We start from the raw sequence: 25,602 nt of genomic DNA, 5'->3' as shown, positions 1-25,602 counted from the left end.
TAGGCGGGACATAGTTTTATTCAAAGACCCTTGCTCGTGCTAGCATCTGATTGGTTCCCTGCTCCTACACCAACCGGGCTCCGAGCTGGTGCCCTCTACGTAAACAGATACTGCACCCGGTACGCTAAGCTTATGCACACGACACACTGGAATTGTAGCACATGGTACCAATGTGACCCACAATTGACCAGGCGGAAGGTTCGAGAATGGTCACATGGCCCCAATGTGTTGCACACGACACCAAGGCGCTGCACATGGCACCAAGGTGCTGCACACGACACCGATGTGACCTTCTGACCGACAATTGGCCATCCAGACACCATGACAGAGCATAGGGCTGCGACAGCTGAATGTAAATGTATGCATGTAGGCACAAAGAATTTAGGCCATACATACATGATGGGGGATGCTGTCCTGGGAATCAGTGACTCTGAAAAAGATTTTGGGGGTCATGGTGAATAATCAGCTGAACATGAACTCCTGGTGTGATGCTGTGGCCAAAAAAGCTAAAGCTGGGATGCATAAAAAGGGGACTCTCAAGTAGGAGTACAGTGGTTATTTTACCTCTAAATTTGGCACTTGTGTGACTACTGTTGGAATACTGTGTCCAGTTCTAGTGCCCACAATTCAAAAAGGGTGTTGATAAATTGGAGAGGATATTGACAGAAGAGCCACAGTGATTAAAGGATTAGAAAACATGCCTTACAGTGGTAGAATCAAGGAACTAAATCTATTTAGTTTAACAAACAGAAAGTAAAAGGGTGTGCGATGTGGTTTACCTACCCTGCATTGGTTCAGCAGGGGTTAATCATACTTTGTGGGCTGAGGAGGCCATGCCCCCACATCTCTGCTGGGCATGCTTCAGCTGGGACCAGGTTATAAAAGAGATCCACTCAGCTCAGTTTGGGATGACTGCCAAAGGGAGCAGAGGTGCATTGCAGGCTCCTGCAGAGAGACTGCCAGTGCTCAGGATTCATAGGGCAGCCGGACTGTGGCTGCAACCGACCCCCAACCACCCAATGCCAGAGATGGAGGAGAGACCACAGAATTCTTGAGACTACCAGCTGTGGAAGAACGGGTGGGAAGTAGCCTAGATGGACTAAGCATTGATCCAGTTGAGGTACCGGGCTTTGACTCGGCATGTTTTGGAAGGATCCCCGCTGAGTTGGTGACAGATACCCCTGTGGCAAGGCAGGGCCCTGGGCTGGGACCCTGTGGAATAGGTAGGACCCAGTGGAGAAGGGCTGGCCATTAGGCAACATTTCCTTGTCACAAAAGGTGAGTCTATTGACTCTGGCCACTAGGCTGCATTGCCCTGCTGCCAAGGGTGGTTCCATTGACTTTGGCCACTAGGCCGCATTGCCATACCTAGAAGGGCAGCCCTAGTGTACCTATTGGGTTCCGGGAAGTGGGCGGGCGTAAGCCCGCCCACTGCTAAAGGATCCCCCCCCAGCCTAAGGGGAGGATCCACAGGGCCTGGAACTCAAATAATTACGGGGGACAACTAATGTAAAAACAGGGACAGGAGTGTGGTCAAAGGGTCAAAAGAAGAGAACCAGACGGGGACACCGAGCAGAGAACCCCGGACAGCGCCCACTGCTCCTCAAAGGCTTCAAGGGAGCCAGTGGACGCCGCCCAGAGGAACTCTGCCCGGAGACGTGAACGGACAGAGGATCGGAAACAGGCCCCACAGTCACAGGCACCTCCATCGGCCAACCTCCTCTCCCTGGTTTTATAGATGGCCTGTTTAGCCAGTGCCAAGAGGAAGTTGACCAGGAGGTCCCGCGACTTTGTGGGGCCACGGATAGGGAGTGCATAAATGAGAAGGTGAGGGGAAAAGTGTAACCAAAAACGTAACATAATATCGGTGAGGAGCCGGTGTAGGGGCTGCAACCTGGCACACTCTAAGTAAACGTGAGCCAGGGTCTCCCTCACGCCGCAGAAAGGACAGGTGTCCGGGACTAGGGTAAACCGCGCCAAGTACACGCCCGTGCTCACGGCCCCATGAAGGAGCCGCCAGCTGATATCCCCGGCGGGCCTCGGGACCAGAGTGGAATAGAGGCTGGCCCACCGGGGCTTCTCACCCTCGACAGGTGGCAGGAGGTCCCGCCACTTTGTATCGGGGCGGGACACGAGGGTGAGGAAGTGAAGAGTGTGCAGCACGAGCGTGTATAGATGTTTCCTTGGCGCGGTCAGGAAACGAACCGGCTGCAAGTCGTGCAGCCGGCTCACGGAGAAGGGGCGGGGGGGCCGGTTGGGTCCACGGGGCAGGGGCCCGATGAAAAGGTCCGGAGGGCCAGGGGTGGAGGGTGGGCGGGGCGTGCCCTCGTGCAGGATCCGGTCGAGGCAAACCCGAGCAGCGGGCGGCAAAGCGGCCCTCACCTCCTGAAGTACGCGCTGGGAAGTACAAGGCCTGGAGAGCCCCATGCGCCGGGCGAGCGTCAGGGGATCCAGCCAGTCTCCCCGGTCGTAGTCCAGGAGGTCTCCGACTCTAGTGACTTCTGCCAGGACCAACCTCTGGCGCACTGCGGGGGACTCCGCCACCTGCACACGGAGCTGGGGATTGTGTAGCAGGGGCTCCGCGAGGAGATCTGCCCCCTCGGTGGCCGCCACGGACCTGGTCGCTGAGAACAGTTTCCAGGTCCGGAGGAGGTCCTGGTAGAAGACCGGCAGCCCGGAGAGGTCTCGCGGAAGACCTCTCGGATCGAGATAAAAGAGCTGCCGGTCGTATCGGAGCCCTCGGAAGCGGCGCAGGAAGGCGTGCGCCAATACGCTCCACGCCGGATTACCTGCACCATAAAGGAGCCTCTGCAGGGCCTGGAGGCGGAAGACATGGACCTGAGTGTGGAGGCACTTCAGGCCCTGCCCTCCCTCCTCCAGGGGCAGATGGAGGACCCCTGCAGAGACCCAGTGCAGTCCTGGCCAAAAGAACTCCAGAATCACCCTCCGGAGGTCGGCCAGGAAGCCCGGGGCCGGGACCAGGGTGTTGAGACGGTACCAGAGCATGGACAGGACTAGTTGATTGAGTACCAGTGCCCTCCCGCGAAGGGAGAGGCACCGGAGTAGTCCTGTCCATTTCCGGAGCCGCTCCGTCACCCTGCCCTGTAAACCTTGCCAGTTCTCCGGCGGAGACGGATGCGTGGCAGAAAGGTAAACGCCGAGATAGAGCAGCGGACCCGCGCTCCACCTGATGGCCTGAAGCGCGGATGGGAGGGAGCTCGCCTGCCACCCGGCCCCTACCACCAGGCCAGAGCTCTTGACCCAGTTGACCCGGGCGGAGGAGGCCGCCGAGTACACCGTTTGGCAAGCCTCCACCCGCACCAAGTCGCCCGGGTCCTGGACCACGAGGAGCACATCGTCGGCATATGCCGACAGGACCAGCCGCAGCTCCGGTTCCCGAAGCACCAACCCCGTCAACCTCTTGCGGAGGAGACAGAGGAAGGGCTCGATCGCCAGAGCGTACAGCTGGCCCGAGAGGGGGCACCCCTGCCGCACTCCCCGCCCGAAGCTGACCGGCTCGGTCAGGGTCCAGTTGAGCCTGACCAGACACTCTGCGGAGGCGTACAGCACCTGGAGAAAACCCACAAACTGGGGTCCGAAGCCTAACGCCTGCAGAGTGCCCAGGAGATACCCGTGGTCCACCCTGTCGAACGCCTTCTCCTGATCCAGGGACAGGAGGGCGAACGACAGACCATCCCTACACCCAAGTTCCAGAAGATCCCGGACCAGGTAGAGGTTATCAAAGATACTACGGCCCGGGACGGTGTAGGTCTGGTCTGGGTGGATCACGTCCTCCAGCACGGACCCCAGCCGCAGCGAGATAGCCTTGGCTACGATTTTGTAATCCGTGCTGAGGAGCGAGACGGGACGCCAATTCCGTAAGTCGCGGAGGTCCCCCTTCTTCGGCAATAAGGTGAGCACGGCTCGCCTGCACGAAAGAGGGAGGACCCCGCTCCGCAAGGCCTCGGCCCAGACGGTGACTAGGTCCGGGCCGAGGACGTCCCAGAACACGCGGTAGAACTCCACGGTCAGCCCGTCCATGCCCGGAGATTTATTGGTGGGCATGCGGCGGAGGGCTTCCGAGAACTCGGCCAGAGAGAGAGGCGACTCCAGCTGGTCCCGGTCGCCCGCGCTGACCGTTGGGAGTCCGTCCCAGAGCACTCTGCAAGCGGTAGGGTCGGTCGGATCCGGGGAGAAAAGGTGTGCGTAGAAGGCCCTGGCCCTCTGGCACATCTCCACCGGATCCGTAAGAGGGGTGCCGTCCTCCGCTAGGAGGCAGGTGACGTGCTTCTTGGCCCCCCTCCTTTTCTCCAGGGCGTAGAAGAAGCGGGAGCCGCGATCCATCTCCCGAAGGAGGCGGATGCGGGATCGAACAAAAGCACCCCGGGCCCGATGATCGTCGAGGGCCCGGAGCTCCTCCCGCTTCTCCCGGCACGCTCCGCAAAGGGATGGATCCTCAGGGCTGGCGGCCAGACGCCTCTCTAGCTCCAAGACCTCCCGTTCCAACTGCTCTATCGCCGCATCCCTCCGTCGGCTGGCGCCCCGGGTGTAATCACGGCAGAAGAGCCGGGCGCGCACCTTACCTAGGTCCCACCAACGCCGCGCCGAGGGAAAGGCACGCCGCTGCCCTCGCCAGACCAGCCAGAACTCCCGGAAGGACGCCACGAAGCCCACATCCTCCAACAAGCTATTGTTAAAGTGCCAATAGGCCGGCCCCGGCCTCTCCGCACATAGAGAGGCCGTCACAGTGACTAAATGGTGATCAGAAAAGGGGGCCGGCCGCACGTCAGAGGAGTGGGCTCGTGAAAGATGGAGACGTGACAAGTAAATACGGTCCAACCGGGAGTGGCACGACCGATGGGCTTCCACCCGGACATAGGTGAACGTGGAGACATCGTCCGGGTGGTGGTCGCGCCAGACGTCCACCAGGGAGTGACGATCTACAATCTCCCGGAGGACGTCCGCGGCGGCCGGGCACTGCTCGGTCCCCGAGCGGTCCTGCTCCTCGAGGGTAGCGTTGAAGTCCCCGCCCAGGACCAGGCACTCACGAGGATCCAAGGAGCCGAGGAAGGCGGATGCCTGCTGATAAAAAGGCAGCCGCTCCGGGCCCGATGTCGGGGCATAGACGTTGACAAGATTGACCACAAGCCCCTCCATACGGACCCGGAGGTGCAGCAGGCGGCCCGGCACAACCTCGGCAACCCCCAGCACCTCGGGCCGTAGGTCGGGAGAGAACAGGGTAGCCACTCCAGCCGTACGAGCTGTGAGATGGCTAAAATAGACCCTGTCCCCCCACTCCAGCCGCCAGCTGTCTTCGGCGGCCGGATCCGTGTGGGTCTCCTGTAGGAAAATCACAGAGTACCCCCCTTCCCGAAGGAAGGAGAGCACCTGGCACCTGCGGAGACCCACCCTACAGCCCCGGGTGTTCAATGTTGCGAAAGAGAAAGATGGCATGAGGAGGGCTGGGGGGGGTCCTCGCTGGCAGGGACGCTCGCGGCCCCCATTGGGCCGCGCAGCAAACCGTGACCCACCCCGAAGGTGAGCAAGGAGTCACGGAAGCTGCGGACCCGCTGGTAAGCCGCAGCACCCTGCTTCCCGGTCCTTTTACCCTCCCCCATGAGGGCCCTCGCGGCCCGGAGGATCTGGTGGAAATCCCCCCATCGCTGGAGAGCGAGCGGCACCTTATTGCGGGAGCCACGCACATCTTCTAAAAACTCCCGCAGCTCTTCTCGCAGCGTATGGGGGGGTGGGGTCACTGGCTGCAGATCATCCCCCGTTGGGGCCCCTGGCTCGGCCCCGTGGCCCACTGAGACGGGCAGGCAAGGGGCGGACCCTCGACGTGGCGCCCGATGGACCGGCGCCACACGGTCCGCCTCAGACCCCGGCTTAATGGGGGGCGGCGGCGGAGGGAGAAGAGCAGCCCCTAGTGGGTCGGGACTGGGGAACACAAAGGCCGCTCCCTGGGGGTCACCCTCTGGGAAAGAGAAAGAGACATCCCCAGAGGCGGCAATGGCATCGTGGGAGGTGGAGGGGACAGGGCTGGAGTAGGAGTAGGGCCGGGGGCAGGAGTAGGGTCGGGAAGAGGGACAGAGGCGGGATCCTGGGCCCCAGGAGCTGGACAGCTGGAAGGTAGCTCCTCTCGGTCGGGCCCAGGGGTGTGAGGGTTAGGAAGGGGGTCCCCAGGGATGCCGGGCTCAGGCTCTACGGCAGATGGAACAGCCACGGCAGCAGGTGGTGAACAATCTGCAATGGGGCCCCCACTCGGGAAAGAACTCGGTTGCCCCACACCAACAAGGGATACCCCTGGTAACTCGAGTCCCGGCCGCGAGGCACCGGCCGTCGCCTGAGGAGGCTCGGCGGCCGTCAGTGAAGTGTCACCCGCAGCCGGGCAGGTCAAGGAGTCCAGGGGTTCCTCGAAGGCAGGAGCAACGGTCAGGGGAACAGGAGACGCAGAAAGGGGGGTTGAAGTGAGAGCGGCCAGATCGAGGCCCGCTGGCAAAGGGTCGTCCTCCCCCTGGGTGACCGGGGTCAGACCCAGGGCCTCGATCTCCTCATAGATAGAGGGCAGCTCACCTCCCACCACCCCGGGATCATCCCCGCTAACACCCGAGGCGACGTTTGCCTCGAGCATCGCAGAGGGTATAGGTGGCAAGGGGGTAGGAGGGGCTGCAACGTGGGCCTCCGCGAGGAAGGACCGCGGAGAATGGATGGCAGCATCCTCCGGTGCTGCCACAGCTTCCCCAACCGGCAACGGTAGATGTAATGCACCCGCGGGCAAAGCGGAAGGCTCAGCAGCGGAGCCCCCCTTCCTGGTTTTTCGGGGGGCCTCCGCACCGGATGGCAGGAGTGGAGCTCGAGCCTTCCGCTTGCCCCGCTTTCCCTGTACTAGGGTCCAGCCCTCCATGGCATCGTCTGCGGGCTGGGTGACAGGGATTGGGTCGGGGGGCAGAGATGACGGCTTGAGGACCTGAGGGGGTAACAATGGGACAGTAGGAGGGGGGGCAGAATCCCCCTGGGGGGGGCCCTCTCTCGCACCCGGCAATACCCCCACCGCACCCTCCTCTACAGGCCCCGCCACAGTGCACATAGCAGAGACGGGGCTCTCTCGCTCATCTGGGCATGGTGGGGGAGATACCCCTTGAGCCCGAGCGGGAGCAGTGGTGGTCCGAGAAGGAGGAGGGGCGGCTCCGGGTACCGGGCAACTAGGAGCGCCAGCAATGGTGGGGCTGGCACTCTGCCGGGGCTCGGGGGTCCCGGACGCTCCTCCGTGCCGGGCCAGGGGGCAGTCCCTCCGGACGTGCCCTATCGCCCGGCAGAGGTAGCACCGGGCCTCCCCCGTAGAATAGTACACCCGGCAATGGGTCCCCCGATAGGGGACCAAGAAAGACCCCTCAAGCGCCTCTCCGGCACGTGCCGCCGGCGGCAGTTGGAGCTGCACGTGCCGGCGGAACGAGAGGACGTGACGGAGGGCGGGGTCCTTGCATCCTAGCGAGAGAGGGCGAACGATGGAAATAGGTTTCCCCAGGGTGGAAAGGGCGGGCAGCAGGGCGACATTGGGAAGGTAAGGAGGAACAGAGGTAAGGACCACACGGACACCCAGGTCTTCTAGCGGCTCCAGGGGGACGAATACGCCCCCCACCGCCAGGCCTTTCTCCACCGCCTCTTGGGCGGCGGCCTCCGAGGCAAGGAAAAAGACAACCTTGCCATACATTTTGGAGGCCGCCACGATGGCCGCGGGCCCCACCACCCTCGCCAACGCCCGCACGTAGGTCTCCACGTGCGGCGAGGCGGGTACCTGGAGGCAACGGATGCCATGCCTCCTAGTCAAGGTGGGGAAGGGGCCCAGGCCACTATAGTTGGAAGCGGAGGCGGTGGATGGGCGAGATGGCATACCGGTGGCCGCTGCCACCTGGGCATACGCCCTAGGGGCTGGGGGAGGGGCACCCGCAGAGCTGGTGGAGGGAGCAGCGGGAAGGATCGTTGCGGCCGGTGGCAGGGCCGCAGCAGTGGAGGCAGCCCCTGCCATGGAGGGCCCAGTCTTTTTAGTGGGGCTCTTTCCTTTTTTCTTGCCCTGGCCTTTCCTGCCGGCTGGGGCAGCTCCCCCATAATTGGAGGGAGCGAAGGGCGTGGTAGCATCGGAGGTTACCCCGTCGCCCGCCGCTGCCAATGCCACAGTGGTGGCAGATGGTTTAGCAGCGGAGGTCGAGGTAGAGGCTGAGGAGACAGGCAGAGGAGGGGTGGCGGGGCCTATTTGGGGAGGCTCACCCGCCGTGTTCCCCTCCATATTGGGCAGGGAGGGAGGGGAAAACACACCGGAAAAAATAAAGGGGGGGGGGGGATGGCTAAAGGAAAGGCAGGTCAACCACTCCTCCCCGCTAGGCTGCAGGCAGGGGAGGAGGGCACCGAAACACAGGGAGATATGGGAGTATCAAGGGCTTAGGGGGGACAATCACCGACACCGGCTCCTCTAGTTACACTAAGGGAGGGAAGGTCACAATAACAGAAAGGGGTGCAGTGATTAACCAAAATGTGACGGGGGGCACAAGCGCACGGGAGGGGGCATGGGCACACGAGGGGAAAGGTCAATCAGGGCAAGGGGGGCGCAAGGGAGCAACAAGGCTGGGAATGGGGCAGAGGAACCGAAGGACTAACCGCAGGGCTGGGGTGGGACAACGAAACCAAACTACAGAGGGAAAGGGGCGGGGCAGGCAGACAAACTGAAGCTGGGGAAGGGCAAAAGCCTACAGAGGGCAAAGGGGGTAGGCAGCAAAGGGTAAAGCTGGGAGGCCTGTTGCAAAAGGGGAAGGGGTCAGTCCAGGGGGGGTAGGTGCGCCCACGAGCGCTTGCGAAAAGTCAATGTGCGGGCCGTGTCAGTAGGGCGTGGCAGGCCAGGAAAGCAGCAGAGTCCCAGAGGCAGGAGCAGAGGTAGATGGAAATGGGCTGTGGGGTTGGTGGTGGAGGGGGCACCGGTGGTGGTGGGGGTTTGGGGGGGGGGACACACAGATGGACCAGGGGGCAGGCTCCACGCCACACCCCCTGTGTCCCACAAACACAGTCTAGACCCCCACCACTAGAGCACAGTTCGAAAATTACTCAGTCCAAAACAGCCCCCTCCACAGTGGTCTCCAGAGTCTCATGCACTCCCCCAGCAGCCGATGGACCGCGCAGTCCTCTTCGTCCACCTCCAGGCTCCAGCAGCTCCCCAGGACACGCACAGCACCGGCGGCAGCAGCAGCAGCTCCGGCAACCCTGGCAGCCAGGCAGGAAGGACCCCCCCACAGGTGGTAGTGCTGATGGTGAAGGTGGGGGTCCTAGCTTCTCCCTCCAGAGATGGTGGGGAGGGGGGGCTGGCCGGCAAGGCCCCCCCACCCCTGACTCAGCAGCAGTGGTAGCAGCAACAGCAGCAGCAATCTAGGGAGGGAGCTCTAGTCAGCAGCAGCGCAGGGAGTAAGGGAGAAGGAGCTCCAGCCAGCAGGGCAGGTGGAGAGGAGAAGGACGGAGAGCTCCAGCCAGGAGGGCAGCCACAGAGGACTCTGAGCACGCTCTTTAGCAGGGTGGTTACTCCACTCCTGCCTGAGGGGTTTAAAACAGCGCTGGCAGAGGGCTGGGGCAAAGGGAAAAGCTACTGGGCTGATTGGGGAAGTAGCCACAGCTGGGCCATGCCCCAATCAGGCCCCAGCTGGCCTGTATAAGAAGGCTGGGAGCCAGGCGCTCAAGAGTCTCTCTCTGCTTTCAGAGAGAGAAGGGCCTGGCTGTAGGAAGCTAGACAGGGTACCTGTGTGGAGCAGGGCTGGGGAAAGGCTGAGGGGCTGGGGAGCTCCAGCCTGGATAGCCCCAGGCTGTGGCCTGGTAATAGACCAAGAGGTACTGGGGGTTGCAGAGGGCAACCCAGGGCTAGGCCAAGGCAGCAGGTCCAAACCCAACCTTGCCAATGATGAGTGGCCTATACTGCAGTCTGCCCCAGAGAGTGGTGGCTAGCTGGTGACTGGCAGTGGCCTTATCCTGAGGTGAGGTGGGGTTAGTGGGTGGGGGCTGCCCTGGGAGGGGAGACCTAGTGTGTGTGGGTACTGCCAGGGGGCAGCACCCAGAGCAAGGGGCACCGGGGTCCTGGGAGGGACACGGGAGCCTGAGGAAGAGGACAGGCGGATCACTGGCTGGCAGAGGGCGCTCCAGAGGCTGGAGAGCTAATTCCCTGGATGACCAGCAGGAGGCGCTGCAGGCGTGAGTCTGGACCCTCTTACACCTAGTGACACAGGCTGCTGGGCCGTGGACCCTCACCGAAGGACTGCTGCACTGATCCCGACCATTAGGCTATGCTGCCCTAGGAGCCAGGACGGCTGTGGTTGCTAGGAAGACTAGGCTGGTTGGACCGCTCCAGATCTACTTCAATTCCTCCACAACCTGATATCACCCTGACTGGGTGGACCTATCCTGTGACAAGGTGACTTAATTACAGTCTATAATATCTTACATGAGGGACTCATATTTTATAATGGGCTCTTCAATCTAGCAGAGAAAGGTGTAACTTGATCCAATGGCTAGAAACTGAAGCTAGACACATTCAGACTGGAAATACGGAGTACATTTTTAATGGTGAGATAATTAACTATTAGAACCATTTACCAAGGGCCGAGACAGACAATTTTAAAATCAAGATTGGTATGTTTTTCTAAAAGCTCTGCTCTGGGAATTATTCTGGGCAAGGTCTATGGCCTGTGTTATACCAGAGGTCAGACTAGATGATGGCAATAATCCGTTCAGGCCTTGGAATCTATGAATCCCCTGAATCTGCTTCGGTCACTACAAATTGCTCCTTTGTGTGCCCACCATCTGACTTTCACCCTCTGTTGCAGAGTCTGAGCCAGCTCTTGGAGGTCTCTGGTGAATATAATATCCCTCTACCTTAAGGGAAGTTTCTAGCCATCTGCAGTGAGAGGTGGTTTTGCTTGGATCCCTTGAGCTTAAGCACAACAGATCTGAAGCATATTAACAATAAAAATCGATCATGATAGTGCAGAGTCTGGGAACCTCCTCATGTCTTACTGATTTCTGCAGACTCAAGCGTAAGCAGGTAGCGGTCTCGTTTTCTTAGCTAATATCCAACTCAGTTTGTAAAGCAATTTCACCATAAACTGATTATCGGGGGAGTCAGAGTCAGAGTTGTATAGTAAAAACTGTGGCTGGGTCTTGATTAGATCAGCTCTGCTGCTCAAAACACTTTAGCTTCTCTTATCTAATGTATTGGTCATTGTGTTTGATTCTTACTGTGCATTCCGTACCATCTACCTGGGGTTCAGACCTCTATTTGGACAAGTAGGAAATGTAAGCTTAGAAATTAATTGAACATTTTCTTTTTAATTGCTTCTGATTAGTTTTTCTTTGACTATTTCCCTTCTTCCCTATTCTCAAGCTAAGCAGCTCAGCATAGAAAATCACACAGAGCTGTTCTATTGCAGAGGTTTGAGTAACGTAGATAACTCTGTTAGATGTAAATACCCAGTGTGAGATTCTGATCTGTTTCACTAGTATAAATCCAGAGTGATGCCACTAAAGTCAGTAGCGTTACCTTGACTTTGCACCAATATAACTGATCAGAGTCTGGCTCTAATTATTCAGTCCACGTCCTCACTGACAACTCCCACTGAAGTCAAGGGGAGCAATCAGCATGCAAGAATGGTAGGATCGAGTCCTAAGTGTTAAGAACTCTCCTTACCAGTTTGCTGGTGGACACACTGAACTCGCTGAAAACATATGCTACCATATCCCCTGCTGCACAATTCTCCATACTTTCTGAACTGAGCAGCCTCCTGATGAAATGAAGAACTGCCTTCCTCACCTGCAAGGGTAGAGATTACACACATGAGTTATTGTTATCCCTTCTGCCCGAAATATGAGATAGGATATGAGAGTCCTTATGCTTTTGATTTTATCTCCTTGGATTATGAACACGGATACATTTATCACAGACAGGAGAATGACATGCCTTCTCTATTCTGCAGTCTCTCATCTGGATCTGAATGAAAGCTCCACCTAGATATCCATTCATTCCATAACATTGAAAAACACTGAAATATTTCACTGTTCCACACACAATCTTAGCTTAACATTCTGATCACTGAGAGTGGATTTCACTGCCTTCACAATCAAACTTTTTAACTCTTGTGTCAGGCACTGAAAGATAAGGAGAGGTGTACAGTACTTCTTTGTTCCACACATTCACTTTCCACATTGGAATTATTCCTGGATTTCAAAGGGCCCTATTTAAGAATAGTACCAAGCTTCTCTCATATACAGAATCAGTGGGAAAAACATAGGACCAGACTCTGGTCTCAGTTACACCAGTGTAAAGCTAAAGTAATTCCATTTCTATAAATAGTGCCAACATACTACCATGATGGAAATATTATAAAAGAGTTAGACTGAGGTCACCAAAGTTAATCTGTGTTTACACCAGTATAACAGAACTCAGAATCTAGTCTATAGTGTATAATACTTCTGATTATCAGGTCAGGAGTACTATTTTATTTTTATCTGATTATTGTTAACCTGCATTAGCCCCAAGTTAACTTCTGTATTTGAAGTTGAAAAATACCTTGAAAAATATCCTGGGCTACATTCAGCACTTAGTTGAACCTGTTGATTTCTGAAGAAGTGAGGTTCTTACCCACGAAAGCTTATGCTCCCAATACTTCTGTTAGTCTTAAAGGTGCCATAGGACCCTCTGTTGCTTTCTGTTGATTTCTGTGTGGCCATATGGGGGTAATTTAGGGCAGCATTTGGTCCCTTAGTGGATATCCAAACCACTGGTGACTGTGTTATAAAGCCTATGTGCCCCATTTGCAGAGGCGATGAGTCTGTTACAGCCCTGCCATGCCTACAAAGCCTTGATTCTTTAGCTTAATCTATAGTAGTTCATGCTTTTAGCGCTGGATGTTCCCAACTCAACCCTCGGCATGTCGGCCAAGAGGGCAGTGGCACAGTTGCTCCTGTGTTACTTACAGTCAGCACCAACAATAGGTCTGAGCAGATTCAAAGATGCCACATGAACAGCCTCATTCTCAGTCTCCAGATGCGAGAGCAGAAATGCTAGCAGATCATCAGGAGAAGAATAGGCTGCATGGGAAGAAATCACGTCCTCACTGACAACAGAACTCTTACCATACCTTACAAAGGTAAGGAAGTTACAAGGAAACCACTGGGCAATACTCCCCAAAGGCCTTTTTTTCCACCCTCCCCTCTATCTTAAAGAAGGCTGCTTTTTCTCATCGGGCCAGCTTTGCTCTCCTTTAACCTGAAATCAGTAGTCAATCAATATTTAGTCCGGAGTAAGTAAGAGCAGAATTAGACCCATTGATAGAATCACACTCACTCCACACAGAATGACCAAGCTGGTTGGGGCATCAGAACAAACCGAGTGGATCCCCCTGGTTCTGCATATTTATTTCCAATGGGCGGAGTCTGAATGTTTTTCCTCAGAGATAAAAAGATGAAACAGTTTTTCAAATTAAAATTTTTTTAACACTGTTGGGGAAACTCTTTTGTGTTCAGTGAATCATCCCCTTCACTTTAGGGTATTCCTAAGCCTGGGATCTGACCCACCAGTTAGGAGTTTCTATTATTCTCTTCCCTTCAGACATTTGTGCATTTCCAGTGCAATATAAAAGCAGGCATAGGTCAATGTTCAAAATGACTTTGTAAGAGAAGGACACTGATTCTATAGCCAGTGTCTTACTACGTTCTAGCTAATACATTCTAGATAGCTATCTCACAGCAGGGTACAATACTTCTCACCCTGGATGTTCAGGAAGAAAGCACTATCCAAACCCTGTGCATTGACATCCTGCAATGTCTGGACACCTCAGTCAGTGGAATGACCCAACTAAGTGACCTGTTGCTACTGCTTCTTGAAATAGGGACATTCTTCCTTACGTTCCTTGTACCTCTCCACAAGGAAACTTTTTGCACAGTCAGCATAATGGAGGAACAGCATGTCAAATTCATGTCAGGGATGATGTGACCCCTTCATCATGGAGTAAGTGGTTCACATTAGAGAAAAGATATAAAACAACTTAACTGGAAGGAATCATGTTGCAGAGATCTTCTCTTAATTTTTTCCACTGTCTGAGTGCAACTTCCCCTTAGATTCCCCCATGAATACATCAGAAATTTAGATTTGGTGATCCTGGATTTGAACAGATATTGGGGCCGGGACTGTGCCTTATATAGTTCTGTAAAGTTCTGGGTGAGTTTATGGTGCGATCTAAATATTTCCATAATGCTATAATGCAGGGAAAGAGGATTCATCTCTGGGTGAGAGCCAAATTGCTCACCAAACAAGACAGTGTATTTAAAAGACAGTGTGAGCGGGCACCGGACAGGTAGAGTGAGATGATGGGGGGAGAGAAATGAGGTGATAGGTTAGAGAAGGGTCAGTGATTAATAAAAGGAGAAGCTACATGACTGGGAGGGATTCAGACAGCAGGATACTGGAAGTGGGGGAATGGAAGTAGCTATGTACTGAACAGTCTCGCTGTTCTCTGCAGGTGTTATGGCCAAGGCTTCTAGAGTATGTGGTGCCAGCTCAGAACACTGGTACTATGAAGCCTCTGTGCAGATGCCTTTAGGGAACTGGCTGAGAAAAAGCAACAGGAAGGAGAAGAAGCTGCTTGCCTCTACTACAGTGGGCAAGGTTTATAACAGAAACTCTTTCATTTATTCTCTCCAGGCACTATGAAATGAAGAGGTTCAGTCTGCTCCAGTTCTCTCATCTGCAATCAGGAGTCTAAAATGAATGAGGGATGGTCTTGTGATTACAACATGGCCATGGGAGGGAGCTGGGAAATGTGGGTTCTGTTCCCAGCTTGCCACCAAAATTCTGACGTGACCTTGGGGAAATCACATGATCTTTCTCTCTCAGCTTCCCCACTTGTGAAATGAAGGAGTAATTAATGCCAATCTCATAGAGGTGCTGTGAGGCGGAATTCATTCATGTTTGTAAAGCATTTTGAGATGCTCAGACTGAAAGCACTATGGAAATGCAAATTATTATCAGCTGTATTCAACATTGGTGGGCACGCTGGAAATGGATAGGTGAATAACATCAGCAGGACTCTCTGCAAAGTCTGGCATAATTAATGATATTCTCTTTCTTTCCCTAGTGAAACTCCCTACACCCCATGGGCTGCTGACGCGACTCCTGGTGAGTAGACCATGAGAATAGGTTTTCTGCGAAATGTGAAGTGGGACAGTTAACTATAAAAATCAGTTTTATAGCTAGATGCTTGTAGACTTAGGCTGAGGAATGTGTATGATTGGGTCTCTCTCTCTCTCTCTCTCTCTCTGCCCTCTCCTGAGACAGGGAGGGATTCTGCATCCTCGTACTAGCTAGAATGCTTTCTTCTTCAGGAAAGCACTGCAGTAGAAGCAACAACTCTATTGTATGGTCTCCACAATGAGAGAGTTTGAACTATTCCCTGTTTCAGGAACAAACTGGTATTCTGCTGACAAAACTTAGCCTGTTCTTTCTCTCTCATTGACAGATAGTAGCCTCATCCCCTTATGAAAGGGAAGGACACGGATGTGTTGCCTAGCAATCACTAAAGGCCCTTCACCAAAATATCCATGCAGCAGTGTGTGATATGTGGGTAGTAAAGATTCCATCTCTGCTGCAGTACATTGAAGGTAAAGTGCTAGTTAGGAGGAGAGTGGTCCATGGAGAATAGAAGGGAAGTCAGAAAATGCAGCTTTGTATTGACATGTGTTATACCATTGTTGTTATCCTATCCTCTAGAACTGGAAGGGACCTTGAAAGGTCATTGAGTCCAGCCCCCTGCCTTCACTAGCAGGACCAAATACTGATTTTTGCCCCAGCTCCCTAAGTGGCCCCCTCAAGGATTGAACTCACAACCCTAGGTTTAGTAGGCTAATGCTCAAACCACTGAGCTGTCCCTCCCCAGTACATGTGTCTAAAGCATCTCTTTGAAATTCACATGCAAGTGAACTGTCTTGACACAGTAGAAGTGCCTCTTAAGTTATTATGGGTCATACACAGGTTGACAGGTCTGCCAGTGTCACAAATGCATTCTTGGTTCTTATGCTCCCAGGATGCTAAAGCTCAATTTCTATTTAATCAGCTAAGAACCTGAAACATAAGAATGGCTAACCTGCATCCCCCAGAAGAATGGTTCATCTAGCCCAGTATCCTGTCTTTTGACAGTGGTGGGTGCCAGATGCTTCAGAGGGAATGAACAGAACAAGGCAATTGTCGAGTGAACCATCCCCTGTTGGACAGTCCCAGCCCCAGCTTCTGGCAGTCAGAGGTTTAGGGACACCCAGATCATGGGGTTGCATCCCTGACCATGTTAGCTAATAGCCATTGATGGACCTATCCTCTGTGAACTCATCTAATTCTTTTTTGAACCCAGTTATACTTTTGGCCTTCACAACATCTCCCTGGCAAAGAGTTCCACAGGTTGACTGCATTGTGTGAAGAAATGCTTCCTTTTGTTTGTTTTAAACCTGCTGCCTATTAATTTCATTGGGTGACCCTTTGTTCTTGTTTTATGTGAAGGGCTAAATACCACTCCTTATTGACTTTCTCTACACCAGTCATGATTTTGTAGACCTCTATCATATTCCCTCTTAGTCGTCTCTTTTCCGAGCTGATAAGTCCCTGTCTTTTTAATCTCTCCTTGTACGAGAAGTTGTCCCATATGACTAATAATTTTTGTTACTCTTCTCTGTACTTCTTCCAATTCTAACATCTTTTTTGAGATGAGATGACCAAAACTGCACGCAGTATTCAAGGTGTGGGGGTACTGTAGATTTATATAGTGGCATAATGATATTTACGGTCTTATTATCTATCCCTTTCCTAATGGTTCCTAACATGTTGTTAGCTTTTTTGACTGCATGTTGAGCAGATGCTTTCAGAGAACTGTACACAATGACTCTGACAGGGGCTGCTGTAGCTTTTTTGCCGCCCCAAGCACGGCAGTCAGGCAGCCTTTGGCAGCATGCCTGCGGGAGGTCCGCAGTCCCGCGGATTCGGCGTACCCGCTGCCGAATTGCCGCCGAAGCTGCAGGACCGGGGACCTCCCGCAGGCAAACAGCCGAAGGCTGCCTGACTGCCACCCTCGCAGGGACCGGCAGGGTGCCCCCCGCAGCTTGCCGCCCGAGGCACGCGCTTGGGGCACTGGTGCCTGGAGCCGCCGCTGGACTCTGAGATCTTTCTTGAGTGATAACAGCTAATTTAGACCCCATCCGTTTGTATGTACAATTGGGATTATGTTTTCCAATGTGCATTACCCAGTACAGGAATTAGAGGCACAATGTTACCAGATGTGCCCGTTACTTTGGGGTAGGCTCATTGATTAAGGTTACCCTTCTGGGGGGCGCGGGTTCTGTAATTCTATTAATGTGCTGCTTATGTCACTTGTGTGTTCATAGGAGCTCTACTCCTTCCTTCTGCAAGTCCCCTACCAATGGAGCTATCCTGCAGGACTTAGGTTCCCTAGGGCTGGGTTTCTCCAGCCCTAGAACTAGTGATGAATATGTGCGCACACACACACTAGCAGAGCAAGTCTGAGCAGACCGGGTCAGTCAGCACTCTCCAGCTGATCCCCTTATGTCTCTATACTCAGTGGGCTGGGTTAAGCAGCACTTTCAAGTTGGTACCCTTATGCGCCCCTGGTCTCAATAGACTGGGCTGAGCAGCAGTTTCACCACCCCCCCTTATGTACCCCAAGTTTAACACATCCCTATCACACTTTCACATTATAATTGTACTGGTAGTAATCCACTTGATAAGCAAACCCCACAGTATTTTGGGGCACTACAAGGATCTTTAGCTTAGGTAAAAAGTGTTGCTGCAGAGTAAATGGGGGAAGCTAAAAACACAAAAGAGTAAAATTCAGAGAGAGAGAAGCAACCAGCTGAACCATAAACATTATTTATTGAATAATAGTGATAACTACACAAGGAGGGCTAAACAAACATAACAGTTACATTTTAAAGGTTAATACCTGAGGTAGAAAAGAAAACAGAGAGAGAGAGAAAGATCTCACCCACTCCATGAGGCTTGAACTGGTCGGGGTTCCCAGGTGATGGTGGTAGCTCAGGGTCCTGAGTGCTGGAGACAGGCAGAGCCCCCAGCACAATCAGTCAGGAGATGGAATCCCAGTGGAACTGATGCAGAGTTTGGGTCTCTACATCAGAACCCTTACTTGGGCATAGGTAGTGGGTTTTGTAGAGAAAATACAATGTTTCAAGGGAGAACAATAGATTTGTTTATGGGTAAACTGATGACTCAAGGGTTTTCTTTAGGCTAGACAATAGGAGCTGATCACTCTTGGCTATGAGTGGTGTTTTCTTCCAGGGAACTCAAAAGGCAACTAGGCTGCTTCAGTATTTTGGGATATCAAAGATTTATTACTATAATTGATCTGATAACTGCTGAGCTGGGTGTGTGCAGGTGTAAGTTCATTAGCATATGGAACAGGGATTCCCATGATGCAGTGCATCCCTGCTTTTCTGATCCCAGAGTTCAGTGCGGTTCTCTGTTCCGCATTCTTTATGCTAATCCCTGTCCCATCTTTCATGCAGATGAGGCTAGGGGAGTTGTCTCTATTCTTCATTCTGTAAGCAAATGGAGATGTCTTAATCTTGTCATCCTTGTCAGGAGGGGTCTAGGTGTGTCTCCCAGTGCCCTTCACTGCTCTCTGCAAGCCTTTTCCTTGATCGGTTTTGGTTCAAACAGAGACTGGTGGTGGTGGTGGGGTGTCCTTCATGAGTCAGATAGGCTAGAACCAGAACTGCGCCCTGGTTCCCCAAAAACACAGAGCTGACTGGTATCAACTATAAGGATGGCAAGTGAAGTCTAATACAGCTGGAGAACTTTCATTCTTCATTCTTTTTTAATTAGACTAAGGAAACTTTTGTTCAGTTTGGATCTCTGATTGGACTAATAGCACCATACAGCTGTGATTCACTGGCCACGTCCTCTCAGTGGGTGGTTGACTGTATCAGCTGCCTTCTTTGTATACAAGGTGAGGAGACCATTAGCAGGTATAAGTAATTCTTCACCATTAGCAGGTATAAGTAATTCTTCACCTTCTTTCACTGTTGTAATGTCCATTTTTCTGCCTATCTAGTTCTTTCTGTCTTGTCTATTGGCACTTAGATAACAGAATGATGGTCATCTTGTAAATACCCATTAGAAGAGAAGATTATGATGTGTAAAGAGCCTAGCACACTTTTGGGAACTGTACAAATAATAAATGGTCTGCATACAGGTAGATAACTGCTAAATTCCTTGGGGCTTGTCTACACAGGGACACTAAGGAAAGCTAATCCAAATTAACTAAAGATGTAAATTTAAAGTGCATTAGTTAAATGGCATTAAACACATGTGTGCATGCTCTGATTCGGAATTAAAATGGCCCTTATTAATTTTAGTGAATTACATGAATTAAACTAACCTGGATTAAGGCCACTTGAATTCTAAATAAATGTGTCCCCATAGATGTTTAATGAATTTGGATTAGCTTTCCTGAATATCTGCATGTAGACAAGCCCTTAGTACTAAACATTTTCATTCTCTTTACCTTGCTGCTGGCTGTATTGGTGGGGTTTCCTGGAATAATTCTTTAAACAAAAAGTTCTTCCAGCAGCCCTCTGTTATGAGCATTCAAAGCTATTGGAGTAAGTGTAGGCCATTATCCCCTTTGTGAAAGAGTAGGATATTCTTTTCACCTAATGGTTAGATGTAAAGGGATAGAGCTTGGTTATCGTTTAAGGCCATTTCCAATTAGGGTGACCAGACAGCAAATGTGAAACATCGGGACAGGGGATGGGAGGTAGTAGGAGTATATATAAGAAAAAGATCTGAAAATCGGGACTGTCCCTATAAAATCGGGACATCTGGTCACCCTATTTCCAATTATTATTAATCAGTTCTAAAAAACAGTGATTCAGAAACAGAATAAGGCACTCCAATCTTTGAGTGTACAACATAGTAATCCCATCATTGTTTAGAAGTGACTGAGCCTGGGTTTCCTGCCGAAGTTTTGTCCATCCCCATCTCTTTTACAATGAGAATTTGGTGGAGGGATTCATCTCTAAATTGGAACCTCAGATCAACCTGCATGAGTTGTAGTTAAATATGAGATTAGATTTAACTACTGAGACCAGAGAGGCTACTGAAACCAGACACACAGAAATTGCTCCAAGCTGAATACAGTGCTTGTTCAGTCCTGTATCATTCACAATAACATACGACTACTGTTAACTTTCAGACATTTAGGATGTAATCCCGACTCCATTACAGTCAACAGGAGTTTTGCTATTGACTTCAATGGGGCCAAGATTTTACATTATGCTGATAACATAGGAAATGGATCCTCCTGTATGAATATCCATGCAGTAGAGGTTCAGTTTCATTAATCATTACAGTACTTTTTCTCCTTTTCTCCACTCCAGGCCAGTCCATGAACCTGGGGTCAGCGGAGGAGGAGCTGAGATGTCTCCGTGAAGCACTAACAGCTCCAGACCCTGAGGCTCTGTTTCAGGCATCTTCCAAAATGGCCAGGGTAACGGACTCAAAAAGCTTGTGCGAATGTCCTAGTGACCAGGCACCATTCATTTTACATTTACGCTTTCATGATGCCTTTCCATACTTGGAGTGAGCTGTGGGAGCGGGGCTAGTAACCAGCTAGTTACGAAGTGGGCATTCACCCACGAAAGCTTATGCTCCAATACATCTGTTAATCTTAAAGGTGCCACAGGAGACTCTGTTGCTTTTTACAGATCCAGACTAACACGGCTACCCCTCTGAAAATAAAACTGGAAACTGGAGAGGTTTTCTGCCTAAACTGTAGGTTTTCAGATCTTTGCCCTCATGTGTAATGAACAAAAATCTTGCTGTTTCTCTCCCTCAGACAAAGTCAATTCCATCTCTGTTCCTACCCTAAGATAGGCAATGGCAGAATCAATAGCAGTAGGCAGAGATAATCCAAGGGAAAAGGAAGATGGTTGGTTATTTATTTGTTTAGCTTGTTGCCACAGTATTCAGCCAAGAAAGGCTTGAAAAAACAGACTCTGGGGAAAATACAACAAGACAGACTGACTGGCACTTGGAGACATCCAGTTATTAGGAGGCCTATGGCTAAGGGCTACATGGATAAAAATAGCACTGTAGTCATTCCCAGTCAGTCTGGAGCCTGGGCTCTGAGACCCACCCTCATCCCAGGTTTCAGAGCCTGGGCTCCAGCCCGAGCAGGAACAGCTACACTTTTAGCCCCATAGTGCAAGCCCCACAGGCCTAGGTTGACCTGAGCTCTGAAACTCACTGCTGTGGGATTTTTTTTGCTGTGTAGATGTACCCTTTAAGAATAGAAGGAGGGAGGGAGAAAACTAGTGTCTTTGGGATCCACTATTTACATGCCTTATTCTGGAGCCCAGTGCATGAGGGGTAGATGAAAGAAGCTCTCCACAAATCTTCTAACAAGGCTGGTGAATGGCTTCAGGACAGGGAACCCTCACAGCAGAACTGCCATGTGTGCACAGTGTTTTGAAGATGTGAAGGGCTAGGAATGAATATGAGAGGTAGTCACCTGTTCATAGTCCCAGGCATTTGCACACTGTATTTAAAGCACTTGCATATTTTGTGCTTGTGGTTGTTTATGAACTCTGCATTCTTTGAGGCAAATGGTCAGATTTGGCTGCTTAAATCACACCTGCAAAATCTGGGCAAGCAAAGCCTTCTTTTGTGCATGCAAACTGGTTTATTTAATGCATAGCTGGGCACCACCACATTAAATTACCTGGAATATTGACGTGTGTGTCAATGTTCATATTTACAGCCAAGTGTGGGTAATTTTTGTGGGTTAAATTTATGCAGACATATTTGAACATTTGTTTCTTGAAGTGAGGAATTTCAAAAAAAGCAGCAAATGGCTAAATGGCTACATTAAGGTTTTGATTCTGTAGAATGAATGGAGAGAAAGAAAAAGGGAAATTTCTTTCTGGTTTTGTTCCTTCCAGGTGCCAGATATCCTGGGTATAATCTATATCCACATGCCTACTAACCAGGAGGGCAGCTTGAGGCAGTTCCTGGTGGAGGCAGTGTCCATTCTAGATCACCATCACCTAGAGGGAGTGATCTCCAGCGTCCTCAGCAAACATCTGCCAATGGACAGGTATATACTGCTACCTGTTGCTTTCATCTTGGTAAAACATGGATCCCACAGCTTTACTGGGAGATATAGGGCTTAATTTAAGCAGCAGTTTGAGATAATTCCTAAAGGTTAATAGCCTGGGTCTTTCTGCAGGAAGGTCCAAGAACATGTCAAGGTGGGGTGTGGAGAGAAATTAAGTGTCATTCTGTTTCCATTAATTAATAGCTGCTTTGACATTCTAAAGACCTATCTTTACTGGTATAACTGGAGTCAGGGGTGGCTCTATGTTTTTTGCCACCCCAAGCATGGCAGTCAGGCAGCCTTTGGCAGCATGCCCGCGGATTCGGCGGTGTTTCTGCGGGTGATCTGCTGGTCCTGTGCCTTCGGCACGCCCGCTGCCAAATTGCCACCAAAGCCACAGGACCGGCAGCAGGCATGCCGCCCTCACAGTGACCGGAACGCCATCCTCATGGCGACTGGAATGCCACCCCCAGTGGCTTGCCACCCCAGGCACATGCTTGCTGTGCTGGTGCCGCCCCTGACAAGTGTATTGTTGGAAACATTTACCTCTCCAGACACCTGAATTGACCTCACTGGGGAAATTAGTGGCTGTTGGTTTCCTGGTAGTATGACCGCTTCAAGTCCAAATCCCTGGCTGATTACAAAGAATAGGGCCAATATTATCATCAGACCTCTGCTCGGTATCTGTGAGGGTGTGGCTGCTAGAATGGAGTTGCCATCCTTGGTACTTAAAACTGGACTGGAAGCAGATCCATCATTTCATTTAAAGATCCCTAACTGAGTTATCAGTTATCAGTGCTGGAATCTAAGACCATAAGAATGGCCATACTGGGTTAGACCAAAGGTCCAATCTAGCCCAGTATTCTGTCTTCCGACAGTGACCAATGCCAGGTGTCCCAGAGGGAGTGAACCTAACAGGTAATTGTCAAGTGATCCATCCCCTGTTGCCCAGTTCCAGCTTCTGGCAAACAGAGGGTAGGGACACCATTTGTGAAGGTGACATAGGATGGCCATGAATATTCGTTCTCATAGTTGTATATCCAGTTGGTAGGAATATGGCTTTTCTTTCATCAACTTGCCTTCCAAACCCTAGATCTTTGGGAGCCACATGCTCATGATTCCATATTTACTGGGAAGTGGGAAAACAGGAACTGAGGTTGGCGCTCTGTGTCCTGTCCTTCTGAAGTCTAGTATTAATGGTTAGGCTGCAGAAAGACTAGGTCACTTAACCAAATCTGTAACTGGAAACTCAATATTTAAACACGAGGAGCATTAAAGGAGGACAATACTCTTAACTTTCTCATCATAGGCAAGGAGAAAATTTGGTCTTTACGTAAATATGACTCATTCAGTCTGAGCCACAAAAGTATCCAGGGGTTACATGTAACTTCTATTAAATTGCAGTGACACCACTGAGCTGTGGAGATCTCTGGGGGGAGACCCCTTGTTTGCCACTCAAGTCCTACAGGTCCTAATAGACAAGATAAAGACTCCAACAAGCCAAGAAGGCAGCATCACTTCAGAGACTGAAATTGACAGGCATTTGGCAGCTGCTGAACCTCTCTCAGTAAGTTAGATGACAGACACGTCTTGCAGGCTTTCCTCTGCCCTGTGACAATTCTGCTGATGGAAAGCTAGAAGTGTGGTATAATATTGCTGTGTGGGCTCTTCTGATGTACTGTTTCCCTGAGTCCAGCTTTGCTGTCTGTGAAACAAATATGGCAGTTTTAGAATATGTGGCTGGTTTACTTAATAATATCTGGCAATTAGAAGGTCTTTGAACCAGGTTTCTCACAGTGCTTTGCAAATATTCCTTAGGACTCACAACATGCCTTGGTAGGTCATACACATTTTTACAGATGTGGGAAACTGAGCCACGAGTTAAGCGAGTTGCTCGCCGTCATTAAAGTTACTCGCAGAAGTGAGAATTTAGTACAGTACAGCAGATATCAGAAGGGGAGAGATGGTGTTGGGAAGAGATCTCATTTTTTACCATGCACTTTCAGGCAACATGTGCCATCTTTGAGGTGGTGTCAGCACTGCAGTCGAGCAAAGCTGTGCAGGAGCTGCTCCCAGAGTTGTTTCCTGTTCTCCTGCAGCAGGTCAGCCGAACCCTAGGACAAGAGATGCCTTTGCCTAGGATGAGCAGCCAGAGGCGGTTATTCCGAAAAGGACTACAATTTACTGAGGGCAACCCTTGCTGGTAATTAGAAGCAAGGGAGAGAAACAAAGAGAATTCCAATAAAGTTGTGACATACTCCCCAGGAGTTCCCAGGGTTACCTTACCATCGCCTGCCCTTAGAGTGAGGAAGTTTTGTCTGTGCCTGCTGTGGGTCAGTTCTCTGAAACTACCAGGCTCTGGCAAAACAAACACCGCCATCCAGGCCTCCGCAGGCCTCCGTCTCTTTGTACAGGTTAGTGATAGGCACACACCAACCCCCGAGTCTTCTGACCATTCCTTATACTGTCCAGACCTTTATCCACTGAACACCCACAGAATTATCAGGCCTTCTGTTCCCAATGGAACATTACACATCAGTTTATTACTTATACTTTAGACTCTATACTTTATTACTTATACTCTATACTGCAAAACACACAGCACTTAGATATATTTATAGTGAAAACAAGAACAGAGATTCCAGTGATAGTGAGTAAGAATGCAAGCAAAAAAGATTACATGTAAAATGAAATCATAACATGCTCCTAGAGACTAAACTTAACCAACAGGTTAACCTCCTGTCTAAATATGTTTCTCACCCAAAGTTCTCAACCAAGGCCTGATAGCACCCCTCTTTCATGAAGCAAACACGCTGTCCATCTACTTCCTAAGTGAAGGATGCCAGGGTGTCTTCTTTGTCCTCTAAATTTACTAGAGCAAACCTTTGTGTACCCCAAAATTGGGTCCCCACCCCCTGTCTACTTCCTGTTACTTTTCTTTCTTTGAAGATCTCACAGTCCTTCTGAACTGAATGTGAACCCTACATGCTTAATTTACATGTAAACAAACAGATGGATAAACATTTCTTGCCTGAAAGAAAACCATTTTTTTCATCTTTCCTGGTGACTAGTCCCTAGACACAGATAGTAAGAGCATAATTTTCAATACATATACATGACTCTTTACACAGCATCTGTACATGTGTTTCACAATGATATTGGTGACATGGGCTTTTATTTGAGACTCATAAGGCAATCTTTTAGTGAACTAGAATGTGCACACCAGACCCCTCGGCACCCATTCTGTGCCCCTCGCCAGTTAACACTAAGAGATTCCTGAGTCATCAGTTGACTTCAGCTCTGGTAGCCCATTAATGTACATTTCCCACCAATCTCACAATGTTATTAGTTTCTATTATTGTTGTGTTTCTTTATTCCATGCCAACAAGGTGCTCAAATTACAGAC

The 25,602-nt window shown here is 51.1% G+C and overlaps 1 protein-coding gene across 1 annotated transcript; it reads left to right on the top strand.

The window, feature by feature from the left end:
• Positions 1–13,117: 13,117 nt before the first annotated feature.
• On the top strand, positions 13,118–25,026 carry LOC117881542 (maestro heat-like repeat-containing protein family member 2B). Its single transcript, XM_034778967.1, has 7 exons — positions 13,118–13,172; positions 14,544–14,689; positions 18,923–19,046; positions 20,479–20,588; positions 22,042–22,196; positions 23,601–23,763; positions 24,203–25,026. The coding sequence occupies exons 1-7, from the start codon at positions 13,118–13,120 to the stop codon at positions 24,401–24,403; spliced, it is 954 nt and encodes a 317-aa protein (XP_034634858.1). The 3' UTR covers positions 24,404–25,026.
• The last annotated feature ends 576 nt before the right edge of the window (positions 25,027–25,602 follow it).

The sequence above is a fragment of the Trachemys scripta genome, chromosome 1 (genome assembly GCF_013100865.1).
Source record: "Trachemys scripta elegans isolate TJP31775 chromosome 1, CAS_Tse_1.0, whole genome shotgun sequence".
NCBI classification, from domain to species: domain Eukaryota; kingdom Metazoa; phylum Chordata; order Testudines; family Emydidae; genus Trachemys; species Trachemys scripta.
Note: the sequence above shows the minus strand (reverse complement) of the source record. Positions and strands in the feature narration are given on the sequence as shown.